Genomic DNA, 25077 nt, shown 5'->3' with positions numbered 1-25077 from the left:
ACAGAACCCTATCTTGCCACACAAGGGGGCATATTAGCAAGGGCAATATCGCCGCTTTAGCGGCACTTTTTGCCGCTAAAGTGGCGATATTTTTATCGTTCTATCAGCAAGCTGTCGCTAACAGTTGTTAGCGACAGCTTCATGGCAAAAGCGACCGTGTTGGGTGCCGCTTTGCATGTCAGCGATATTTATCGCTAATGACATGCAAAGTAGGCGTTCCCAACCCAAAGTCTACAAAAATGTCCGCTAACAGACCTACCCCCTATTAGCAATGAGGCCCCGGACCCGGTTAGCGATGACATAAGTCGCGCTCATCGCATTCATCGCTGGAATTTTAACACCTGCTCAGAACACTTCTTACCTATCTACACAATGGGAGGTGGATTGTGGGCCTGAATCCACCAGGGCATATCAGCAAGCATTCCCCTATCGCTGGCCTATTTACGCTGGATTCCATGCGATGAACAGGCATTTCGCCGCTATCGCTGGATTAATTATCGCATTGGAGATACTCGTTGCTAATAACGCGCTATTTAGGCGATAAAATCCAGCGATAGCTGGCGATAAAAAAATTTCGTTGCTAATATGCCCCTTGGTTTTATGAGCCTATGTCTGTAGATGGGACATGTCCCACGTGACACAGAAACTCCGACCAGAGCCACATGAGAAATGCTTTTAAGCGTGGTACTGCCACTGAAATGATTAACATTCGGAGGGTTTGACAAGCATGTTTATTGATCCAGAGGGAAAATACTTTTGAAGAAGTAAGTGCCAGAGACCTGTGGGGCTGGACACATTCCCGTTTTCCAGCCTACCATTTGCCTTTGGCTTTTTGATCATGCTCTCAATGTGCATTATTAATTCATAGTGTGTGATTGCCCAGCGAACTTCTAAATGGGGCCCTCAGTAGTTTAAGCTAAGTTAAGACATCCTTATGATGTGTGATTGAATCTATGCACTATTTGCACTAACCCCACATATTTGCAGGTGTTTGATGTGTGCACTCTTCACAAGTGTGAAATGTTGTTTACAAATAGTTACTGCAAGCATGAAAAGAATTTATTTTCTCTCTATGTTCATTTATTTTTTTAATCATTTTTATAATTTTTGTTCTGTTAATGTCTCTAGTCATGTGTTTTAGTAATTGCTATGTTAAGTATTTCACATACCAACAGGAGCAAATAAATCTTGCACCTCCAGCAAACGCTGTCCCACAGGACTTTACTGATAGGCATAGTGTGCATGTTGACGAATGCATGTACCTGCTTGGAGTAGAGGAGTTGGGAAAGCACTCTACACCAGGATCTGGGTCCAAAAGAAAGCGGAGGACCTTTTAAGCACCACTATACAGGCTGAACATATTGACTTATTCAGATACAGGAATAATAGATAGTCCTTTGCATCGCCACAGGTTTTAATCATCCCTTAGACCTACTCCCATTAGAAGGAAGGCCTCAGGATCAGGGCGCTGGATGTTTTAGACTTTCTAGATCCTGATTCCACATTTACCCATCCCCTCAATGAGGACCCCATTCACCACAAGAATTTGTGCTGGTGACTGGGATGCAGTGACTGATTAAGCATTACACCCAGGGGGGTATGTGAGGACACACTTTTCCAATTTTTGTGAATTCCTTGGCCCAACACATATTAGGAGACATAATACGAAACAACAATGGACTCCTAAGCAGGGGTAGATTCCGTGCAGCGAGGACTTTTGTTAAGTCTGGCCAATTTTGCCTTATGATTTTGCTGTACAGTTAGGGAGGATGCAGAATAGTGACCACCATTTTTCCTCTCATTGCCAAGGACCTTCTTGCACATCAGGAAATTTAGATCCTCCTAGTTCTAGATAACTATTTTGCCTTCTGTTGAGATGATTCCTTTATAAATTTAAATAAACCTTTATGATTTTGACTTGAATTTTGTCCCGTGCAGGTTTTCTGTTTTGCACAATGGCCCATTTCCTTTAGGATTCACACGGTTCCGATTCGTCACATAAACCCTCTAATTTATTAGTTAAAAGCGTTGACATCCTTTAGACTGTTCTCTTGACCAGAGTGCTTCTGTTACTGACTTATTTGCTTACTGACATTGATAATTCTTCTGTTAATTTATGTAGTTGTTGCTTTGAATTGTGGTGCTTACTTTTGAGCAGTGTATCTTGTTTCTAACTTGTGTGGTTATTTTGTCCTGCATGATTGTAATGCTGACTCTTGTGGATGGAATGCTGACCTCTGTGATCCTGTTGTCAGCATGTGTTGTCCTGCTGCTGACAGTGCCTCATCTCATTTATTTCCTCCACAGTCTGTGTTCGCATTGGGTTCCATCATTGGAGGCTTGAGTGCCATGTTTCTGAATGACTTCTTGGGCCGCAAGCTGAGCATTATGTTTTCTGCTATCCCTTCTGCTGTTGGCTATGCACTAATGGCCGGAGCCCAACACGTGTGGATGTTGCTCCTTGGAAGGATCCTGACAGGCTTTGCAGGGGGCTTGACCTCTGCTGCCATACCAGTAAGACATTTTGCTTGTGTGTCCATTGAATCCAGATAGGACTTTTAGACTTTACCTGCCTTCAAAATGTATTTGAGAAATGAGTTCTCTCTATCAACTGTGTTCCTATTGGGATCAACAACTGGAAACACAAAAATCACATGTATGCAAAAAGATCAACATCATAAAGAAGTATGCTTATCGTGTTCATTGTAGTTAGTTCTCCATTGGATTTCTTCCTTGGTTTTCTTTGTTTTAAAAGCTTACCTTCACTAAACCAATGGACAGATTTACCTGTTGGAGATATTGTCTTTATGGTAAGAGGAGCAATCTTGTCTAAACAAGTGGAAAAAAGCTTATAGTTGGATATGTAGTCCATATTGGCCATTTCAAGAGCGGGGAACATTTTGGTAACTTTCATATGGGTAGAGTCCAGTGTGGAGGTGTAGTTGGTTTTATCTTATACTTTATTGCAAGAAACATTCAAAGGTGGCTGTCCATGTGTCTACTCATATGCACTTGAAAAGACAAGGTCTTTGTATGTTATATGTTATAGTTTATGGAAAAACATTCAAAGATGGCCACCCAGTATCTGTGTACAAATGTGCATGCAAGTATACACCCACAGGCAGCCATTCCGGATTGGTTGCTGATATAAACTATAGCAAACACCTTTCCAAGATGGCCGACTATGCATTTAAACACGTACATATGCGTGCAAATGTGCATAAATATGGATGCACATGCAAGAGTAGCCATCATTTTTTTGGCATGTTCGGTACTTCATAACAAGTACATTACTATTTCACCTAATATGATCTTTTTGATCATAGGCTTGCATAAAGCCAAATGTTCTTAGGCATCTTGACACTGAAACATCAGATGTTGCTATTACTCAACAGAGCGACACTCATTTATGCATCAGCTTAAGCATAATAGCTGAGCTGCTGTTGCGGTGTGTCACCCCTGAGCCACCCAGGTCGCCCACAGTTCCTACAGACTATACGTTAAATCACAAATGTTAGTACCTAAGTGCCAAATTCGACCTATCTGGTCTTCAAGTGCACTGAACTATCCTCAGAGGATATGACCATGCAGGTGGGGAGAGGAGATCTCACACAGCATTGCAGGATAGAGTAAATCATGGCCAGGTCTACTCTAGGCTGGCAAAAGAATTTGAGAATTAAGCAGGTCCGTCAGCACTACCAAGTAATGGTGCTCCATGGGTATCACACTGACGATCTAATTTTTACTTACAGGTGTATGTGTCGGAGATCTCTCATTCTGGTGTTCGGGGATTCCTGGGTGCCTGTCCCCAGATCATGGCAGTTACTGGAGCCCTGGTACTTTATGCCTTAGGTAAGTATCATAACTGAAGCTCGAACCCTTTGTTTTCTCCTTTTGGTAAAAGAACCAGGTTAAATAACTAGAGGTTTCACCAACACGGACAGGATGTTCTTTTTGTTGTATGTATCTATGCAAACTTGCAAAGCTTCATGGCGCCTGTTGATATCTTAATGAAGGACACCATATTTAGGGGGGCGATTACGATGCCCATCCGACACCATCTCATAAACAGACGGACCGACCTCCTGTCGGCGGTCCCGCCCCCTCATTACAATGCGACTGAAAACTGTTCTATCGTATTCCGACATTTCTCTATGGGAGCATTCATTACGGCCGTAATCCGGCCGTAATGCATGCTATTTTAGGGAAATGGGAAATGTAGTTCATCCCGGAACCCAGTGACAGGCACCTCATGGTACCTGCCACGTGGTGCAGGGATCAACAGGGGGCACAATAGATGCCTCCTCAGCCCCTAACCGGTGGCTGCACATAGAAGGGGGCCCTGCTGGGGGCCCCCAAACACGCTTTCTGACATGGTTTACATGTTTGACAGGCCGGCATGGAAACCATGCCAGAAACCGTGCTTTGTAATCCCAAGGGTGGAAAGGCCCGCCCTTTGGGAATACGAGCCGGCTCCGACTGGCCGACGGGCTCTTGAGCCCATCGGAAGCCAGCCGGAATTACCGGCCTGTTTCAATTCCGACTGGCTGATACATAATCAGCCCGTCAGAAGTGAAACCGACGATGGGGGTTGGAAAGCCTCAAACCATCGGTCAGAGGCTTTCCGACCTCCATCGTAATCGGCCCCTTAAAGTCTTTTTGGGATAGCTAAACAGGCTTCTCAGGGGCAGTCCTCAGTCAATTCTAGGTCTGGGAAAAATACTTCCTGTCCCACACAACAGTCAGTGGTTGTAAATTTGTGTCTTGTGACCCAGCCCTACCATTCCATCTAAAGTAATAGCTACTCCGGAGATAGACCCCAAAGTTATTGCTGAATGTACCAAGTGGATTAGTCAAATATATTGAGCGCACCGACCCTGCACTGACTAATGACATTGAAGTGAAGCTTATATGGGGTCTCCGAAGGCTCATTATTTAAAAGTAAAATTGTTTCTCGATTCTTGAAACAGTTGACCATTTCCACCCTCATGTTCTCGCTTGGGTGCAGATTACCGACTGTTTGGAATTGCCAGAGCTATTCCAGGCCACACCGGTAAACCTTGCATCAGCTGCAGCTTTTCAGGCTTCGCTATGAGAACGTTTTGTCAGTTCCCTTTTTGCAGTGAAAACACACATATGAATGTATAACAGAGTGCACATACGCAATCTTTTTCAATTCTTTTAAATTTTCTAAAGAATATTTCCTTTTGAGAAACCCCTTTCCCTATACCACCAGTGGGTTTAGGGGGCTGCTCTCTTCCCCTTTCACTCCTGTCGGTGACAGGGATGTAACTCCAGCAATTTCCCAGGTGAATAAAGTGTTAGAAAAGTCTGTCTCTACCTGAAACAGTGTGTTTGTGGTAAATGAGCTCAAAATCGTCCAAGGCATTCCTAAACCGGAATGGCCCTCCCTCACCTACAGAAAGGGAATTGCTCACACAAAAAGTTCACGCACGTAAATAATTTTACGACTGTAAATAAAGTACTTCTGTGAGTTACAGCAGTCATTTCGCACTTGAAACATGCATTGGCATAGCCAATAGGTCTCGCCTTTGGGACCTTATAAGTGTTTAGCCATGCAACATTTGCATAACTAAATACTTATAAGGTCCCAAAAGCGAGACCTGTTGGCTATGACAATGCTTGTTTCAAAAGTTAAAGCAATCGCGTCAAGCGCGGCGCGCGTGCCCGCGCACATGCACTGTAGCTCTAGGCTGGCCTGGTAGCACTTTTTGGAGCCCTTTCAAAAAGTCTCGCCAGACCAGGGCATGCGCTGGGTCAGGCCAGACCTAAAAAAGGGTATCTGGGCACCTGAGTGGGGCTTCCAGACCTATAAAAGAGTTGTGAAAGAGGCCTAAAGTGTATTTAGTACCATGGAGAGAGGGTGAAGGAGGTCCACTGCTGACTGACTGCCACAGACAGCATTCTTCTCCCTCATCTGGATTCTAAATTGGGGACCAATAGAAATGAGAGAGTGTGTGTGTGTGTTATGGTGCTTTATTAGACTTTAGCTCTTAGAAGCAGCAGTCAGTGCTAAGAAAACACATTATAGAGAACACACACGACTTTTATTTGAGCTCAGGGGAACCTGGCAGTCAGTCCCCTGATAGGGATACTGGAGAGATACGCGTGTAGCAACGGTTAGAGTCTACTCAGGGCGTGAAAGGCGAAGTGAGAGCAGTCCCAGCTAGGATCAAAAATACAGTATAGAAGTGAAATAGTCTGAGTCACTTTGTGATGAGTAACATTGAAATGAATATATTTTCTGGTGCTTCAGAAAGAAGAAGCAGGGGTTGCTCTCTCTTGTATGACTTGGCCTTTTGCCCAGATTAGACCCAGCCCTGACAGTGTTTGTTGCTGGAGCCCGTCTCTTTTATGTTGCCCTAAGGTGCCTGTGTCATTGAACCACGTTTAACTTGTAGGTAGATGGAGGCTGTCCATTCTGCATTTCCTCTGTCAATCAAGCTTGTCCTATCCTCAGATGTAGCCGCATCCTGGATCTCACTGTAATACGTGGGTGACCATTGTACCTTCTTTGCCACCTCTAATGAACACTTTTCATTTTCCAACTTTCAACCTACCTCGTGGTTGCTGTAGCCCTGGGCCAAGGTCCTTTGTTGTCCCCTAAAAGCATACTTTGCATTTTGCAAGGTTTCACTTTAATCTGGGGCTAGCAAGAGCTGAGGAGCTGCCCGAGGTTATGTATTTCTCCATCTAATTAGGCCTGGAAGGAATTTCAATAACGCCCGAGTAATCTGAGTAATTCCTGTAGTTCTCTCTTGTCTTTGATGCAGAATAACCGAAAATAAGTGACTGCTCGCATAATTAAGAGTAATTTGAGGTTGGAAATCCTTCCGTGAGCGCAAGCGGCTTTTGGTCATATCTTGCCCAACTAATGTGTGCTTGTTCATGGTACTAGTTGGTTGTAGCAATGAGTATGTATTATGGTCATGTTTTGTCCCCACTAACGTGTGCTTGTCCAAACTGCTGATTGGCTGTAGCAAAGACAATGGGGGATATTCTCAAGAACGTGTGATAACCACCACAATTGTAGCTTAACGCAACTTTGATTATCGCAGTCTATCGCGGGAAAACAATGGCGTGTTAACGTAGTATTCACAACCTGGCGGCACCATGCGATAGTCACACGATAACGCGTCAAATGACCACATTAAAATCAACGTGACGCCGTAAAAATGCGAAACGCGAAAATAGTAGCAATGAGGCCAATCGCGATACAAAAATCAGCGATAACCAGCGATAGGCCTGCAATTCCCATGCGTCATGCGGGAAAATGCACTATAAAAGCTGAACAAGAAAACCAACAAATAAACTGCGTAGCAACATGGATGCACCCGGAACGAGTGCCCAGGTGAACACGAACTCCACAAGCCCCACAGACCACCAGCAAGGAACCTCAGTGTCGGGGAAGGACAAAGAGAAGAGGAAGACGGGGTACAGTCCGCATGACAATCGGATCGCCGTCACGGAGGTGACAGAGCACCAACAACAACTGTCCGTCACCTCCACCCTGTCATTGGCAACATAGACTGCAAAATTGCATTCCATTGTTAATGCAGCCGGAGTCGCGAGGAGGCCAAGATGTGCTGTCACAATGTGAAAAGCCAAACCAAGCAGAAACCTGCTGCCAACAGGAAGGCAGCAACGGCGAATGTAGGTGGATGGTGGCCACAGTCATCAGTGTGGAGACGGTGCAAGGTGTCGGGACTTCGGACATGGCTCGACATGACATGACACAATATCAACAGGGTGAGTAACAAACAGGGACTGGGGGAACAGGGGGGGGACGGGCACAAAGGCACACATGCACAATGACGTGTAGCACCCCGCACACCCACAATGACCCTGGGTCATGTCCCTGATCACCGTGGCACACTGCAGCACACATACAAACTTCATGTAGGCCCCCGTCCACCATGTGCCCAAAGGGGTCCCACCCCACCCATCACCAATTCCACGACACACACATGCACCCGTTCAAAACACAGCAAAGATGCGTATGTGAGAGCCACACTGACAATGCAAGTGACACCACATGATGAGCAGCATGGCTGGAGTACAATCACCATGACATTGTGCACGCCACGACACTGAGGTGGCTGAGTGCGGACCACATCCGGAAAGGAGCAGGTCACACTCTGACACATCCACATGCACAAACAACCACTGACGTCAACAATACATCTGCAGACAAATAATGCACAAGAGTACAAAAACCGTCCAAGAGCACAAATGACCCAAGTTGCCAACATCACTGCACCTTAATAGCACAAAAGCCAAAGGCACACCGCCTCCAAGGGATAAAGGGAAGCAAAATCACAGCTGCAGGTGCAACTCTCCCAGAATCCTGTCTGAAGAGAGGTGAAACCCCGAAACCGGTCCTAGGATGCTTGTTTCCGGTCCAGGGAGGACCTGGCTTGGCAGTTCGGGCTGGACTGTTCCCATGAGGCACAGGGTCAAGACTGATTTGCATATGGCCAGGTCTAAACTAGGGTGGCATGGTGAGCAAAAGAATGATGAATGTAACCCAGATCTCTTGACTGGGGGAGAATGTTTTGATTTGTTCTGAATTCCGTCCATCAACTGTGTGTCTTTTACAGCACATCCACATGGACGACAATGTGGAACACAGTGCAACACTTACACTGCAGAACAGAGGACACAACTGGGTCCGCTTGTGCGTAGAAAATGGCCAATCACATCTGACATAGCAGGAAACTGTGAAATGAAAATGTACGTGTACAACCTCACTTACATCATGTAGTCCAAATGTCCACTATCCCGCATCAAATAGTCCGCCCCTCCCAAACAGTCACAATGTACATTGTCATGCAGTCTGTATGCAAACTTGAACAATGCCTCCACATACATGCCAACACAATGTCAGCGAGCCTCTCCCCTTCACATTGCAGAGGGACAAACAACACCTCCAGCAGAGCAGACCAGACAACTCTACAGTGATGCTGAAGAGCACCTCCACACTATCGTCACTGACGCCCTACAACAGTTCATGGACATGTTAGGCAATCGACCTCCAGGAGCAGGGCAGCACTGCTGCATTGTGGATACTCGACCCCCCTGCACAAACAACACAGCTGGACGCATCCACCACCCCGGTTTGCTCCCAGCAGCCCACCGAAGCACGCATCGCATTCCAAGGCTAGGTGTCAGACTGCCAGAAGGGGTGGCCGAACATGTGCGGTGGGGTACTACCTCATGGAAGCCGAACCAGATCACATACGTGGCTGTCTAAGGCCCATCAGGGACTACCTATACTCCCCAGTGGAGACCCACTCTGCAACAGAGACACATGCCGCTGCACATTTCCAAGACTGAACCACACCCAGAGCCACGGGACAATCACCCACACCCCCATGCTGGACTGGCATACGCCGGCCCAGTTCACTCCTCTTACGTATTGAGTGGGGGACTACAAAGCTACATGTGCAATGTCTCAGCCGATGCCTGCGGTAACATGGCTGCATCCTCTGTACACGGCACAATGTAATGTTGTAGGGTCCGGGTCCCTAGTGCAGACATCATGGGCACACGGACACACTCAGATAGTTCATTGAACTGGCTACGGGCATGTGCGCTCAACACCTTTATTGGCATGGTCACATGTACAGTGACGCATGTGCTGGAAGTGTGTGAGATGAGTGTAAGCCAGCCCTCATGGAGTCGTTGGTGCTGGCAACAACTTGAACAGTGATCACAATTAAGGCAGAAACAGAAAACACCAGCATAACAGAAACAACTGTGAAGCATCATGGTGGTAGCCGGAGAAAGTACAATGTTCACCCAACATGCAAGCAGAATGGTCCATGAGTTGTTGTGTACTGAGTTAGTGGCACCTGAAGAGCTCAGCAGGGTACCAAGCTGATAATGCCACCCACGACAGGTGTGAGCAACTCTGATAGCCTGGCAGTAAGACACTTCCGACTCTGCCACCTGTTGTTTGGAGTTGGTCCTGGCGGTGGTGGCATGTGCATCCTGCTGTGATGCATCGTCCGGGCAGGTCAGGACACGATTTGATGTGTGAGCTCAGGTGGACCGCAGTTGAGGCCGGAGGCAGCGGACAGCGCAGGGACATAGGCACATGGCCTTGATGACCCCCAGTCCTTCGACCCAGAGGCCATCCAACATGCTATCAGACAGGGTCCATGACTTGAGATGCACAGAGTTAGTGGCCCCGGATGCACTGCGGCAGGCACAGGCACACCGCCACGGAACGATGACTTGCGGTGCAGTGAGGTAGGGGCACGTGAGCTGAGCGGGTCCTCATCGATGTCCATGGTGAATGTAGCAAAGGTTTGCTGGGGACAGTGGAAAGCATCCTCCAGGGCATGATGCAGAGGGCAGAAGCCGGCCGGAAGCAGCAAATAGAGGAGTGGAATGCTACAGGCTTGTTTTCGGCAAAAAGTCAGTATCACCGACATGATGATGACATCCAGTCCATAGACTTAGTCGCCACAAAAGTTCGATCAGAAAGTGTCCATGGATGTCGGGTAACAGACTTAGTGGCACCGGAGCTGAAAGGGGATGCAGACTGCGATGAGGCCAGTACAATGATATCAAGTCTGCCATACATAAATCAAGACAGAGTTCCCAATGTGTGACCTACTTGACCACAATGTAGGCCCGAGGTAGCGATCAGCAGGGGCCCACAGCCACGTGTTGTTGGCCCGCGATAAACAGAGTTAGTGACACCAGAGCAGTTGTCAGCAGTGTTCGATCAACCCCGTAACGATGATCCTTTTCTCCTCCAGACTGAACCGTGTCTTCCTCTTACTCGTCTCCTTGCGTACAATGCTATGAACTCCGCCAAGCAGAAATCAAGCCTCAGTTCCAAATGTGTGATCTACTCGACCGCGGTGTGGGCCGAAGGCAGTAGTCAGCAAGGGACCACAGACAGGTGTAGTTCGAATGCTATGCACAGGGTTGGTGGCAACACATTGAAGGGAGTACACTGAGATAAAATCAGCCATAAAGTGTGTACTCTGCCATTGCATAATCAAGACTCCGTTTCAAATGTGTGACCTACTTGACCATAGTATAGGCCGGAGGCAACAGTAGAGCACGTCAATGAGAAAGGAGTAAAGCGGGCCTGGGTCACGGGGGCTGTGATGGTCTGAGGAGGCTGCCAAGGTCGCGGACCTCGGGCTTGGAGCTTGCGCTGGCACCTGGTGGCCCTCTTTGACACACGCCAGTGTTGGCAGGTGAGCAGTGAGGCCTGCCTGTGCAGGGGTGGGCAGGACGGGTTTGGGGACCAGAGGCCCAGGGTGCAGCAGGCGCACAGGGTCACAGGTCACACCACTCACGGCGATGGCGTCGGCCTCGTTGCGGGGTGGGAGGCGCCACCCTGACAGACACATTGGGCATTCCAGAACAGAACCACGCCCAGAGCTACGTGCTTTTTATCCACACCACTACGCTGGCCTGGCGTACGCCGGGCCAGCCCACTCCGCACACGCTTACAGGGGGGGACGTCACAGGCTCATTTCCGTGATCTTCCCCACTGGCTGGGTTGACATGGTTGCATCCACTGTCCACTGCACTCCAAATATCAGCAGTGCATTTAGACATGGATATGTCTGTGTTCTGCATAATGCAGTCTGTCCAGCACATCTCCGCCACACTTGGCATTGTGTACAGTCTCATTCATGGGTCACTTGCCTCCTTCGCACATGCCTGGTTCCCACCTCTCCCCACATTCGCTATTGTGTGGCTGAGGTGCCATGCCGTTGATGGCTCATGTACATGGCTAGCCCAGGTTGCCACAGTAAGTTGTGCTGTCATGTCTGGCGGGTGGCCATGTTGTTTGGCATGTTGTATGTGATTTTGTGACATGTGCATTGCCAGAGTTGTGAGTAGCATGATTGTGGAGTTGAAGTGTGTGGTGTGTCCATTTGGTACTTGCCATTGAGCAGTGCATTCCAATCGGTGCCATCCTAGAAGCGCTGGTTGATGTTGGACTGCCGGAAGATGTATGAATCATGCACACTGCCTGGGTAGTTGGATATAGCATTGGTGGAGAGTCCCTGGTGGTCCACTGTTGATTGCACATTGATGTTATGTGTGTGCTTTCTGTCACGGTAATTGTGTGCAGTGACAAGTAGGACATGTGTGCAGTTGATTGGTCCCAGCATGTGCAGGAATCCAGCCATGGCGTATGGTCCTTGCTTTGTCTCCAGCTGTTCCTGCGCATTGTGGAGGACGTATAGGTACTGGGGTACCTAGCTGATGATGGCATCCAGGACAGGTGTGTGGAACTTGGATGGGGCTGGCTGTGAGACTCCTCCGACTCTGGCAGTTGTTGGTTGGAATGTCCCAGAGGCCAACTGGTGCAGCACAGCCAGCAGCTTTGTCTGCGGAGGGATGTTGATTGTCCGCTGTGTTGGTACCATCAGCCTGTGGGCAATGATGGTCAGGATGCGGTGGATGGTTGTCCTTTTGAGCCTGTAGTGGGCATTGACATTGTCTGATGTTGGGTCTGAGAGGCTGGTGCATTTCCAGATGGTACTCTGTCTTTGTCTGCGCTGCCTCTGGTTGTCTGGGGTGGTGGCGATCCTGGGGGTGGTGGGTGTTGTTGCCCTCTTGGGGCTCTGGGATGCATGGTGACTGGCTCCATGGCATCTGTTGTTCTTCAAGTGTGGCTCAGGGCTGGGCTCCCTTTGATGGTGCAGTTTGTCGTCCAACTTTACACCAGGTCAGAGCAGGTGTTAATTTCCTGCTGCTAACGCGCCTTATCACCTGTTTTCGGATCTTATTGCCGATGTGGCTGGTCGTTGAGAATGCTGCGGAGTGGTGTTGTTGCGGATTTTTCCTTGGGAACGCTTACTCTGCATCTCATTAGCGATAGTTGCCGGGGTCGTCTGTGGCGATATTTTTTGCAGATCCTTTCGCAGGAAAAGTGGTGGTATCGGTTGTTAGCAGCAGCTTGTGAATGGGGCAAAAAGAAATTCGCGACTTTGGCTGTGATAAAGTGCTGATAACTCGGCGATAGATCCTTGAGAATATGCCCCAATGTCTTTTGGTCATGTTAGCCCTGGACTAACCGTTCCTTCCTCACAGGTAGAACACAGTGAGTTGGACTACCACCGCTCCTCTCACAAGCCACAGCGATTGGCTGCGAGTCCCCCAGTGCTCTTCTCATCTCAAGCCCCAACCTCTTCATCATCCACATGGCCCCGCTCACAGCCATAGTCAGGAACCACAGACTCACCATCGTCTCATATGCCTAAAACACCCAGCTGATCCTCTCCCTCACCAATGAACCCACAACCGCTAGACACAACTTCCATGACAGGATGAAGGCCGTCAACACCTGGATGAGAGACAGCTGCCTCAAGTTCAACTTGGACAAGACCAAAGCCTTAATCCTCGTGGCCCGCCGTGTTAGAAACTCCCCCACACCTACGGACCATCATTCTGGACTCCTCACTCACTATGAACCACCAGAACAACTCTGTCTCCTCATCATGCTTCCACATGCTTCCCCTGCTTCGAAAAACCTTCAGTTGCATCCCCACTGAGGCCAGAAAAACAGTCGCTCACGCTCTCATCAGCAGCAGATTGGACTACGGCAATGCACTCTACGCATGTGTCACCCAGAAACTCCTCAGGAAACTACAGAATGATGAACTAGGGTTTGTGGGGGCAGCAGAGCAAAGTGAAAGTGATAAATAAAACTAGCTAAAGGGCAGCGAGTACATATTAGTGCTTCTGTTGGACTTGGCCCTTTTTGCACGGTCACCCCTGAACTTTTTTCTGAAATGTTGTTAGTGGTTTTAGGTCTCTGGGCACTTTAGCACTGCTGTTCAGTGTAAAGTGCTTGTGCTCTCTGTGGTAAACATGATAAGATTGGTCTACACCTGTTTGGCGTATTTAATTTACCTGTCAGTCCCTTGTAAAGTGGTATCCTAGATACCCAGGGCCAGTAAATTGAATGTTACAGGTGGGCTTGCAGCGCTGATTGCGCCACCCACCAAAGTAGCCTTTCAAACCTGTCTCAGGCCTCTGCCATTGCAGGGCCTGTGAGTGCAGTGTTACTGCCACTGTGACGTGACATTCAAAGTGTGTGCCACGTCTGTGACCACCCTTTTACTGCATATCAGTCACCCCTAAGGTAGGCCCTAGCTAGCCCTATGGGCAGGGTGCATTGTAGGTAGAAGATAGGACATGTACCTTAAGTGTGTGACATGTACTGGTAGTGACAAACAGCCATTTAGTTTTTACACTGCTGTGAGGATCCCCTCTCATAGGAATGCATTGGGGATTCCCTGATAAGTGTTTCAGTGGTAATTCCTGATATGAGAGGAGCAGTGTGGTCAAGATTGGTATGTTTGGAATAGTAATAATAAATGCTGCGTAATGGTGTGCGCATATTTATTATCACTATTTTAGAAATGCCACTTTTAGAAGTTATCAAAAAGGGAGGGGTTTGGCCCAAAGGATTAGAGGGTAGCTAGGGCCAGTTACACTGCATAAGAAAAAAATAACCTATACCTCTGGTGACTTCAACACTTATTCATATGAAGCAAGATAAACGAAAATTAATACGTTTACCTAAGCAGTAATTTCTGCCTTTTATTTTTTATTTTTTAAATTAATATCTTTGATCACAAAAAGAACACATAATGAACTACACGAAATACCACATTAGTACTTACACAATGAAAATGAACAAGGTGAGAAATGTATTTTGACATACAATTACAAATAAACTCATAATAATCAAACATTGAAACAACCAAATACAATGTCACAAAGAGAAATCATTATGTACACAATACGAAATACAAAGTTGTCATACAAATTGATAAGTTAGACAACTAATGCCCTTATATTTGGAATCAATCTAATCCTCTGAGATATCAGGGACACAAGGGGGTATATTTGCAATATTTAACCAAGGAGTTGAGATCCTTTGTCTGCCAAAATAAAAGGCAGAAATTACTGCTTAGGTAAACGTATTAATTTTCGTTTATCTTACTTCATAAGAATAAGTGTTGAAGTCACCAGAGGTATAGGTACTTTTAGAAGTTGGCATATCTGTGTGCTATTTGTCTCTTCTTGCCTAATGTGTATTGCATGTCTGGCACTGGAGTGACAGGGGCTGTTGAGGTGTGTGGCTCAAGGGAGGGCAGGGTGACTCAGGGTGACTCAGCACTAGGCTGAATAGGAGATCTGCATTTGGAGTAGTGGGGGGAGTAGTCCCCTGACCTTGAATAGGTCTGTGCCTGCCTGGGTGAATGCTGGATCCGCCCCCCTGTGGTGTGTCTGATGACAGAGCCCACGAGGGACTGCCCTTCTGCTAGAGGGCCCTGTGAGCTGGCCTGCCTGCATCCAGCCTTGCTTTCTGGACTCTGGTTCTAGTGCCTTGTGAGTGCTATTTCCTTATTGCTGGAGCCCCAGAGAGGGGACTCCAACCTTGCCAGGACAGGAGGAGTGCTTATGGCCTACAGCGCTGGGCAGCGAAGTAGCCTGAAGGGGATCCCAGCGTGGGGACTCCCCCGGGGTCCTTGGAAGCAAAGCGGGAGCCTACCCCGCATTTTGGGTGCTACACAAGTGGAGCGGGAGCCTATCCCTCGTTTTCAGTGCCCTTGTGCCCCTGAGGTGGGCTTGTGTCATGGCAGCGCATGACGGGTGCTGTTTCCAGTGCAAAAGTGAAGCGGGAGTGCACCCCGCACTTCTGGGTCACAGAGAGGAGCCGCTGCATCACGAACGACGAGTGGCCAGTCAGGCAACTTGCCTGGTTGTGGGCGCAGCCGGAGGCGAGGCAGCACGACCCGGAAGCCAGGCGGATCGTGCCTAGAGTAAGGCAGGGCCTCCGTGTGCTGGTGGGAGCCCCCCATGTCTGGCTCTGAAGAAGAAATCCAGGCAGGAGCCAACTCTGCCCTTATGAGTGCTGGAAGAAGGGACCTACTTAGGCACACTGTTGGTGCCTTCATCCTGAGGCAGAGACCGGAGGAGGCAGAGAGCAGCAAAGGAGACGGCCCCAGTGCTGGTTCCCACAAGGAGACCAGAGGAGTCCACGAGGAGCCCCGGTGAGTGGGGGCTGAGCTGGAGCATTGTTGGTGCTCCCAGGGCACAGTTGGTGTCAGTGCTTGCTGCTTTCCTCAGCTGCACCGCGAGAACGCGGGCAGCTGCAACGGCTGGGTGATTCCTTGTTGGGCCAGTTTGGAGGCCTCCGTTGATAAGGGAGCACTTTTGCGAGAGGAGCCCCGGGTAGGAGGGGCTCCCAAGGCACTTTTGGTGCCGGTCTTCACAGCTGCACCCTGAGGTTGCGGGAAGCTGCAACGTGGGGGCAATTTGATTCCCAGAGTCCTGGAGTGGGACTTAAGAGGCACGGTGGTGCCAGTGCTCATTTCACATCAGCTGCACCGCGAGAGCGTGGGCAGCTGAAACAAGGGGGTACTTTGGTGATGATGAGGAAGGGGTGAGATACACCCCCCACCCCCTGTGCATTGAGCACCTTTTTCCTGCTGCAATTGCAGCCGGAGGGCCTGGTGGAAGGTCCAGTGATTATTGCGCCCTGACTTTTAGGGCAGAGGGCATTTGGGTTCCACAGATGGCCAGTTGGCCTGGGGTCATTTGGTGTCCTGGTGTGGCGTAAGGCCCCCAGGATATGTGCGCACCTTCCAAGTGTTACTGGGGTGCACTTCTGGTTAATAGGATGTATGCCCAATGTGATGCCCAATGCAAATGTTATGCTATGATGTTTATGCCCAATGTGATGCAGACATAATGCATTTATGTTGCTCGTGATAATGCTGAGTACAGTATTTTGCCAGTTGTTACTGATTGTGTTATTACCTGTTCTTATGGCTCTGACAGTGGCCCAATTGGCCCTGTCATGTATATAATCTCCTGTGAAATATTGCCTAGTGCCAGATGGCACAGTGTACATTTGTGATTATGGTTCTAATGTGTTTGTGATAATACAAAGGCTATTTTTATATAACCTTGTGTGGAGTGTCTTTTGTGGTGTGCCTAGTGTGTCGCTGCTGTGTGTGTCTTGCGCAAACGCTTTACACATTGCCTCTGGGATAAGCCTGACTGCTCGTGCCAAGCTACCAAGGGGGTGAGCAGGGGTTATCTTCAGCGGGTAACTCCCTTGCCCTGATGTGGTGGTTTCAGCCTGGCTTAGGCGCATGCCCTAGCCAACTAGAAATCCCATTTCTAACATTGGTTGTCAGCGGTGAGCCTAGGACTTTCGTTTGCGCAGAACCATAGCAACAACTGGTTGCACTACAAACTCTGCATTTAGATAATCACAAGTTGGGGGATTATTTCTCCTGATTGTTTCATTTCTCCTGAAGGTGTCATCTCTGAATTGTATATTCCTGCTCCAACTCAGACAACTAGAACTCTTGTTTTGCACTGTGGGTTGTGTATCTTGCCAGGATGGGGTTAATCTATAATGATAATGACCTTAGCGGGTACACTGAGGAGGAGGTAATGAGTTTCTGTGTAGAAAGAGGGATACCAATAGAAGGTAAGTTCCACAGAAAACTATTCCTCTTTGAAGAAATCCCCACGTGAGTAGTCTCAGAGTACCACAGAGACCTGTACGATTATCCCTCTGCATACCTAAGTGGTGGTAATTAGGGAGGTCCGGAAGAGTCTGAAGAGGAGGAAGAAAAGGACAGGGCAGGGACGCCAGTAGGTAGTGAGGACCCCATAGATAGGGAGTCCCTTGCTGGGTCCAGTGCCAGGGGCAGCGCCCCGTCCCTTTCCCTGTCCCCACAGAAGTGGGTGGACAGGAGGGAAGAAAGGGAGCATCAGCTGGCGTTGGGTAAGGCTCAGGTTGGAGCTAGCGCAGCTGGGTGTGGAGGAGAAAAAGCTAGAGACTGAGAGGGTCTTAGCGCAGGAGAGGATGGAGGAGGCAGAGAGGGCCTTCACCAGGGAGAAGCTAGCTCCTGGGGGTACGTCCTCTCAGTGTGGTTTTAGTTGTCTGGATTCACCAGTGAGGGTGGGGTCCAGTGGTGGCAGTAATATGGAGTCCATTGTAGGAAGTCCCACTCCCGGATCCCAGAGTAGGGTGCCTGGTTCCCAGGTAGAGGGGTACAGCTTGAGGTTCAGGGGCAGCTGAAAACTGTCTCACCAGTCTTGGGGGAGTTTGTGGATGAATGTTGTGATGCACTGGAAGGTTGGGTGATGGGTAGCACACCAAATGGTTTTGAAGGGCTGTTCAATCTGGTTGTCAGAGAGCACATGTTCAGTAATTGCTTTCTGGGGTTACGCCAGCACCTGTTGGAGTGTGGGTTCTTTGATCCCAGGGAACATGCACAGGAGGCAGACCTCTGAGTAAGTGCCAGAGGGTGTGAAGAGACATTGGGGAGTGACCCAAAGAGGAGTGGCTCAGGAATCGTCCAGTCCAGAGTGGTGGGAGAGGTTCAGAGTAGCCCAGCTAGGTCCCGGTGTAGTGGGAGGCGTGTCGGGACTCACGTCCTGTCTCTGCGGAGAACTTGTGAGAATGGGATGAGTCCCAAGGTGCCAGAAACTCAGTCTCAGGGCCTGCAGGGTTCCTTAAGGGAACACCAGGTAGGGAGCCTAGGCTGTACTGGTAGACCGTCCATTGAGGGGGGATCTCCTAGTGTCAGGAGAACGTGGAACGTCTGTAAGCAGAGCTCCAGCCGTTCTGGTGTCTGGCGGTGCCGCTCGTAAGTGGAGTCCAGATTGAGGGGTGAGAGGGGAATGTGTTCCCCAGTGGGAGAACCAGTGGGTCAGGGGCCAGTCAGAAGGGCTGAGCCTCCTAAAAGTGACCATGGTGACACCACTTCTGTCCTGGGGGGTCTTCGCACACTGTCAGATGGACAGGGGTCAGGAGACCTGCGTCACACAACACGAGTCATGTGTTACCCTCGGGGAGGCATGTATGCTTTCGAGGAAGTCCTGGTGTGCCAGGCGGGGTGCCCAGCCCCAGGATTTAGTCCCTGGGTTGGGAAGCCAGGTTCAGGTGTTGCCTGACCTGGAGGGAAGGACGACTGTAAGCTGTGTCCTGACCGGTTCGTCTTCCAGGTGTACCACTCCCGATGGGAGGGTGCAGAACTCTGGAAGGGAGTGCAGAGGGAGGGAGTCCTCGCCTCTGACCCCGGTTCAACCTGAGGGTTTAGACCTTAGGTTGGTAGATCAGTTGCAGAATTGTGTAGGAGGTCTAGTTCCAGCGTCCTGACAGTTTTTGGTTCTGAGGGTGCTTCTCCTGGCAGGAGAGTGCGGGACCCCAGAAGGAGAGGTAAGTAGAGGAGAGCCTCGTCTGAGACCTCTGGTCAACCTGAGGGTGCAGACCCTAGGTTGGAGGACCAGTGGCAGTTTAGAACTGCACTGATGAGAGGAAGAGTGGAGAATGGTTGCTATGTGCCAGGAGTTACTGCCCCCCTCTATGTGAGATGGCAAGGACCAGAGACATCTGGGTGGCCTAGAGCCTGGTCCTGGCCGCAGACTACTAGGGAATCACAGTGGGATGGCTTAGTTGGTCCTGGGAGCTTTGACAGAGGGAACCACAGGGGTTCCGATTGGCATAGGACTGGAGTGTACCCCTGCAGTTGCGAGCCCGCGTCCGTGTTCTATCACCCCAAGCAGGGAAGCCGATCAAGGTAATGATTGGTCTACCCTGGCTTTTGGCTGGAAGGGGGTTGTGTTGGACTTGGCCCTTTTTGCAGGGTCACCCCTGAACTTTTTGCCTCATTCCTAGCCTTTTTTCTGACATGGTGTTGGTGGTTTTAGGACTCTGGGCACTTTAGCACTGCTGTACAGTGTTTTTTTTTATAAATCTTTTTATTGAAACATACATCAGTTCAAATAGACAGTACAGAGGACACAGACAGGAGATTGATAATAAAGGCGAACAGTGGAGGAGGATTATGGTTCGACATAAGAGGGGAACATCAAGGGGTGAGAGGGACATTTGGTTCAGAACAATCAAGAGGTGCACAGATTTCTCCACCATATCTATTCCACGGACTCCAAATACGTGCCCATTTTTTGGGGCATCCCCTGGCAACATAGACCGTCTTATCCCTAAACATACACCAGTCAAGGTCCCTCTCCCAGGCCTCTAGCATAGGTGGTTTAGTAGCACCCCACAATTGTGCGATGTTTCTCTTGGCTATCATGAATCCCAGGGTGGCCCATTGTGTCTGATGAGTGTTCAGGTCTGTGGGTTCCCATATGTTGTGGAGGCAATGCCCGGAGAGAGACGGATGCATAGCACAGCAAATACTGCCTCATGTACCTGGTGCCAGAAAGAACTAACATGCTTACATTCCCATATGATGTGCAGAAAGGTTTCCATTTTACCACAGCCTCTCATGCATTCCCCATTGTCTGCTTTCCCCATATGGATCAAACGTGGCCCAGTGATGTACAGACGGTGGAGGATTTTTAGCTGGACCAGTCTAAGGCATGCCGTTATGGCGACCACTCTAGGAGAAGACACTGCGTCTTGCCAGTCTTCGTCGTCTATCTCGATCCCATCTTCCATCCATTTTTCCCTTATTCCTGTAGGGGATCGGTCATATTGTCTATCAGTTTTTTGTATATGAAGGAAATCGTCTTTTCAGGTAGGTGGCCATCTAATATTCTGTCCTCTAAGGGTGAGGCTTCAGGTGGGACTGCACCTTTATGTAGAAGCGTTCGAAGTGAGTGTAGGATCTGGGCAAACCGGAAATATTCAGTGTCAGCCAGATCATATTCAGCCTGCAATGCGGTGAAGGATTTGACTCCCTTTTCTCCCCAAATGTCCTTGATCTGTGTAATGCCAATGAGATCCCATCTGTCAAAGCCGTTTGACCTCCATAGGCTGCCCAGCGGTTCAGAATGCCAAAGTGGGGTTGCCAACGTCAATTTACGTCCCCACCCGAGATAGTTAGTTGCGTTGTGCCAAATTTGGACCGAATGATTAGTCCCCGTCAAGATGTATTTTTGGGGTCACGAATAGAGTGCCCTGTTATAGTTACCTCCAGGGAGGAGCCATTTATCCATGGCATAGCCTGGGTCATCGCCTCATCCAAAGGTGCCGTGATTTACGGCAGCAAGGTGTGCTGCCCAGTAATATTTTTTTATGTCCGGGAGTCTTATGCCACCATCATACCAGTTTACGGTCAGTTTATTTAGGGCGATACGCGGTTGTCCGTCCCACAGCACATCTCTCTGAAGTACTTCAATTTCCCTGAAGTAATGTCCAGGTACCGGATCAAGGGCATTTTGCAGTGCGTAGAGAAATCTGGGCAGGGACATCATTTTAAACAGGTCCGCTCTGCCTAATAGGGAGAGGGGGAGCAATTTGCAGCAGATAATATCTTTTTTGAGTTTACGTAGGAGCGGAAGAAGATTTTGGGTGTAGCGGGCCGAGGGATCGTGAGAAATAAAAATACCTAGGTATTTGAAGCCAGCTGTGTTGATCTGAAGTGGGCAGTTTCCCTGGGGGGGGGGTTTGGAGGATCTCCCCTAAGGGCGAATAATAAGGATTTACCCCCACTTGACCATGAATCCAGAGAATCTGCCGAATACTGCCTAAATATCTAACACTACTATTAGGGAGTTTGTCAGGGAGGCCAGATAGAATAAGATGTCGTCCACGTAGAGTGAGATGCGGTCCTCGAAATCAGGGGACATCTCAGCCCTTGTATCATATGATCCTGCCGGATCCAAACAGCCAGTGGCTCCAGGGCGAGGGCAAAGAGAAGGGGTGAAAGTGGGCAACCCTGACGGGTGCCGCGGCTAAGTGTGAACGTGGCTGACAGTTTGTTACTGACCACCACCTGGGCCAGAGGTTCCTGGTACAAGAGACTCACCCACTGTATGTAATGTGGGCCAAATCTCAGTTTTGCAAGTACTGTCCAGAGGTAGGGCCACTCAACAGTGTTGAATGCCGTGGTGGCATCCAGGGACACTATTACAGCTGACTCTTGAATGGTTGATTCTCTGCCCAGCACTCCATGAACCCTGAGTAGGTTCAGGGCCGTATTTCTATGTGGCATAAAGCCAGATTGATCTGGGTGCACTAAGTTGCTTATTACCTTAATCAGACGGGCAGCCAGAAGTTTGGGCAGGATTTTAGGCTTGGCATTTAGGAGGGAAATCGGCCTATAGGAGGCACAGTCGGTCCTTGGCTTCCCTTCTTTGTGTATGGCGACTATAGTGGCTATTCTCTGTTCCCTCGGTAGGGCCCTTCGCTCTATAGATTCCTCAAACATCGATTTTAGGTATGGTGCAAGTTAATCGGGCCGTAGTTTATACAGCTCTATGGGGATACCATTTGGTCCAAGAGCCTTGCCTGGTTTCAATGCGCGTATTGCTTGTGCAATTTCATCTCTGGTCAAGTCCCTTTCCATAAAGTCGCGATCCACAGAAGAAAGACGAGGGAGTCTGATGTCTCGAAGGAGGTCTTGTGAGTCTTCCTCTGTGTGTGAGGTCACTGTCAAGTATACATTTTGGAAGTGTGTGGCGAACATGTCCACTATGTCTTGGGGTTCAGTGAGAGAGGTACCTCCGTTATCCTTGAGCTCCGGGACTAGTCTGCTTGCCCAGTCTTTTTTATCTAACAATGCTATTAGCTTCCCTGCTTTCTCACCCAGTTCGTATATTCTACCTTGACGTTCAATGCTCAGGAGTTTGGCCTTGTCCGTGACCAGGGCTTTATAGTCGTGTTGTTTCAGGCTCAGGAGATGGAGCTTTTCCGGTGTCACACCAAATTCTAGGTCGCCCTCCATTCGGTAAATGGCAGCCGCTATGTCAAGGATTTCTGTTTGTTTGTCTTTCTTCGTCCCCGCGACCAGTGACAGAGCCTGACCTCGAATTACGGTCATAAAAGTTTCCCATAAGGACTGGGATGAGGACACCGACCCCACGTTGTCAGTGAAGTAATCGTCTATGGCCTTGAGGAGGTTAGTACGAAGTTTCAGGTCTCGAAAGTTCAATGTAACAACACCACAATATTCCCCATAAATACAATGTCTTTACAAAATTGTTGCTTTTTCTTTGTTTTTATTGTTTAGTAAGAAACAAAAAGATTTTTTTGTATCAAAAATATGTATTCATATAACATTTTCATATTTTTATATTTTTTCTTTGTTTGTGCTTTACATGAATTCTAGAGACGAATGGATATACGTGATCAATAGATATAAACAACAGTTAGATTGTTATCAGAAACAAAACAATACTTGGATAATTAACAATGCCCCTCAACGAACAACAAAAAATGTCTACATTTACATCTTGCTAACTATTCTTGCATACCAACATCCATACCACATGCCACAAAATATACAGACAAAAAGGATTATAAAAAGTATCACAACTGGATAGATCTCCTGCTAATTACTGTTGTCAAATTTTTATTCTGATGACATTGTTTTCAGACTGAATTTCTTTTTCTCATTAGATTTAAGTTGATCCATTAGAGTTCGTTTTCCAGTTGTGAAGTAGCTGGTCTGGTCTACGTACGTTTCGATGATAATATAACTAGGATCACCTTCCTCAGGACCATCAAAGAATTAAAAGAGTAGATGGGAAACTTTATTCTGTTTGAGTATAGTACATATACGTAGTGAAATCTCTGTACTGGTTCCTCTAGGGTAGCTATCTGGTAGGACTAGAACCGTTGTTTACATAATCTGTTATAAATCTGCCAACATGGAAATATTCAGTGTCAGGATGTCTTGTCTTGGTAAAATTCTGTCCTGTGCGACATGTATTAGCCTCGCACTTATGTTGTCTCCTAAGTTGGAGTGTTACTCCCAGAGGGGTGCAAACGGCAAACAAGAGGTTTTTCTATTTTATTTTTTAGGCATCTGTTATCCACGTTTACCACATGAGGCTTGAGACGTTGGATATATAAGTTTGTTCTTCCGTAGTTCTGTGGAGCGTAACCCTCTTGTTGTCCGATGCAAACTGTGGTGTTGTTACATTGATCTTTGAGAGTTTTTTACCTACAAAAATAAGATAGGTCGGTTAAGAGGCATATAATCCTATATATCAAATTTTTTCCCCCCTCTTGGACCTAAAAGTAACCGGGGAATACCTTCTTCCATAATCTATTCAGGTCTCGAAAGTACCAGGGGTTGATTGGAGCCAGCCTACCCACCGTGGCTTGATACTATGTGTATCCATATCGGAGAGTGATCAGAGATGCCCCTAGCTAGGTGCCTGATTTCATGTATGTGAGTGACTTGTGCTGCAGGGACCAGGCAGTAATCCAGACGGGAAAGACTATGGTGGGCGTCTGAATGGAAGGTGTGTTGTATCTGGTCTGGGTGATATACTCTCGTGCAGAGGGTCTTATTTTTCTGGAGCGATAGCGGTCTAATGCGCCCAAGACTACAGCATTAAAATCACCTCCGAGGACCAGGAGGCCATCTGGTACAGTGAGTAGAAATGATCCCAGGTCAGTAAAGGTGGAGCCCTGCAGTCCCAGAGGTACATAGATGGACATGAATGTGACTGTGCGACCCTCCCATGTACCCGAGATCCCAGCGTATCTGCCTCTCTCATCTGTCCAAATGGAGCCCACATCAAGTGGGAGTGAGTTTTTAATCATGATGCCTACACCTCTGGAGCCCGAAGTGAATCCTGCATGTGCGACCATTTTGTACCCCTCCTGTGCATTGCTTTACAGAGATTCCCGACCAGGTGCGTCTCCTGTAGGAGAACAATATCCAGGGCCTGCCGTTTAATATATTGGAGAACCACGCTACACTTGATCTTGTCCCCAAGCCCATTGATCTTCCAGCTCAATATCTTAACATTTTTATCCCCCATGACGCTCATAGCTCAGGTTACTGTTGGCAAGTGCCTCTGCGGTAGCAGTGAAGTGAGTTACCGATGTGCGAACTATAACAATGTAGAAACACAACCCCCCAACCCAACAGCCCCCCTCCCCCCTTTCCCAACGGCTCCCCACCCTGCTGCCCTGCACTCTGGGCTCGAAACTGCCCATAAGAAACTTGCAGACTGCCTGTCGCCCTGAAGAAGAACTATTAGTAGAAAATGAAGGACGTGGCTTCCCGTTTTCCCATCCCCCCCCAGGTGCTACAGAATAAAGAGTCC

At 48.4% G+C, this 25077-nt stretch overlaps 1 protein-coding gene across 1 annotated transcript in view; it reads left to right on the top strand.

The window, feature by feature from the left end:
• The window catches only part of SLC2A6 (solute carrier family 2 member 6), a 196115-nt gene that overhangs the window by 82352 nt on the left and 88686 nt on the right, over nucleotides 1–25077 (top strand). Inside the window, exons 3-4 of the mRNA XM_085613733.1 lie at nucleotides 2308–2514; nucleotides 3753–3852. Of these exons, the coding sequence (XP_085469859.1) occupies nucleotides 2308–2514; nucleotides 3753–3852 (307 nt within the window). The remainder of the gene's footprint in view (nucleotides 1–2307; nucleotides 2515–3752; nucleotides 3853–25077) is intronic.

Source organism: Triturus cristatus, chromosome 1_2 (genome assembly GCF_964204655.1).
Source record: "Triturus cristatus chromosome 1_2, aTriCri1.1, whole genome shotgun sequence".
NCBI classification, from domain to species: Eukaryota; Metazoa; Chordata; class Amphibia; order Caudata; family Salamandridae; genus Triturus; species Triturus cristatus.
This window is presented reverse-complemented; position numbering and strand designations above follow the sequence as displayed.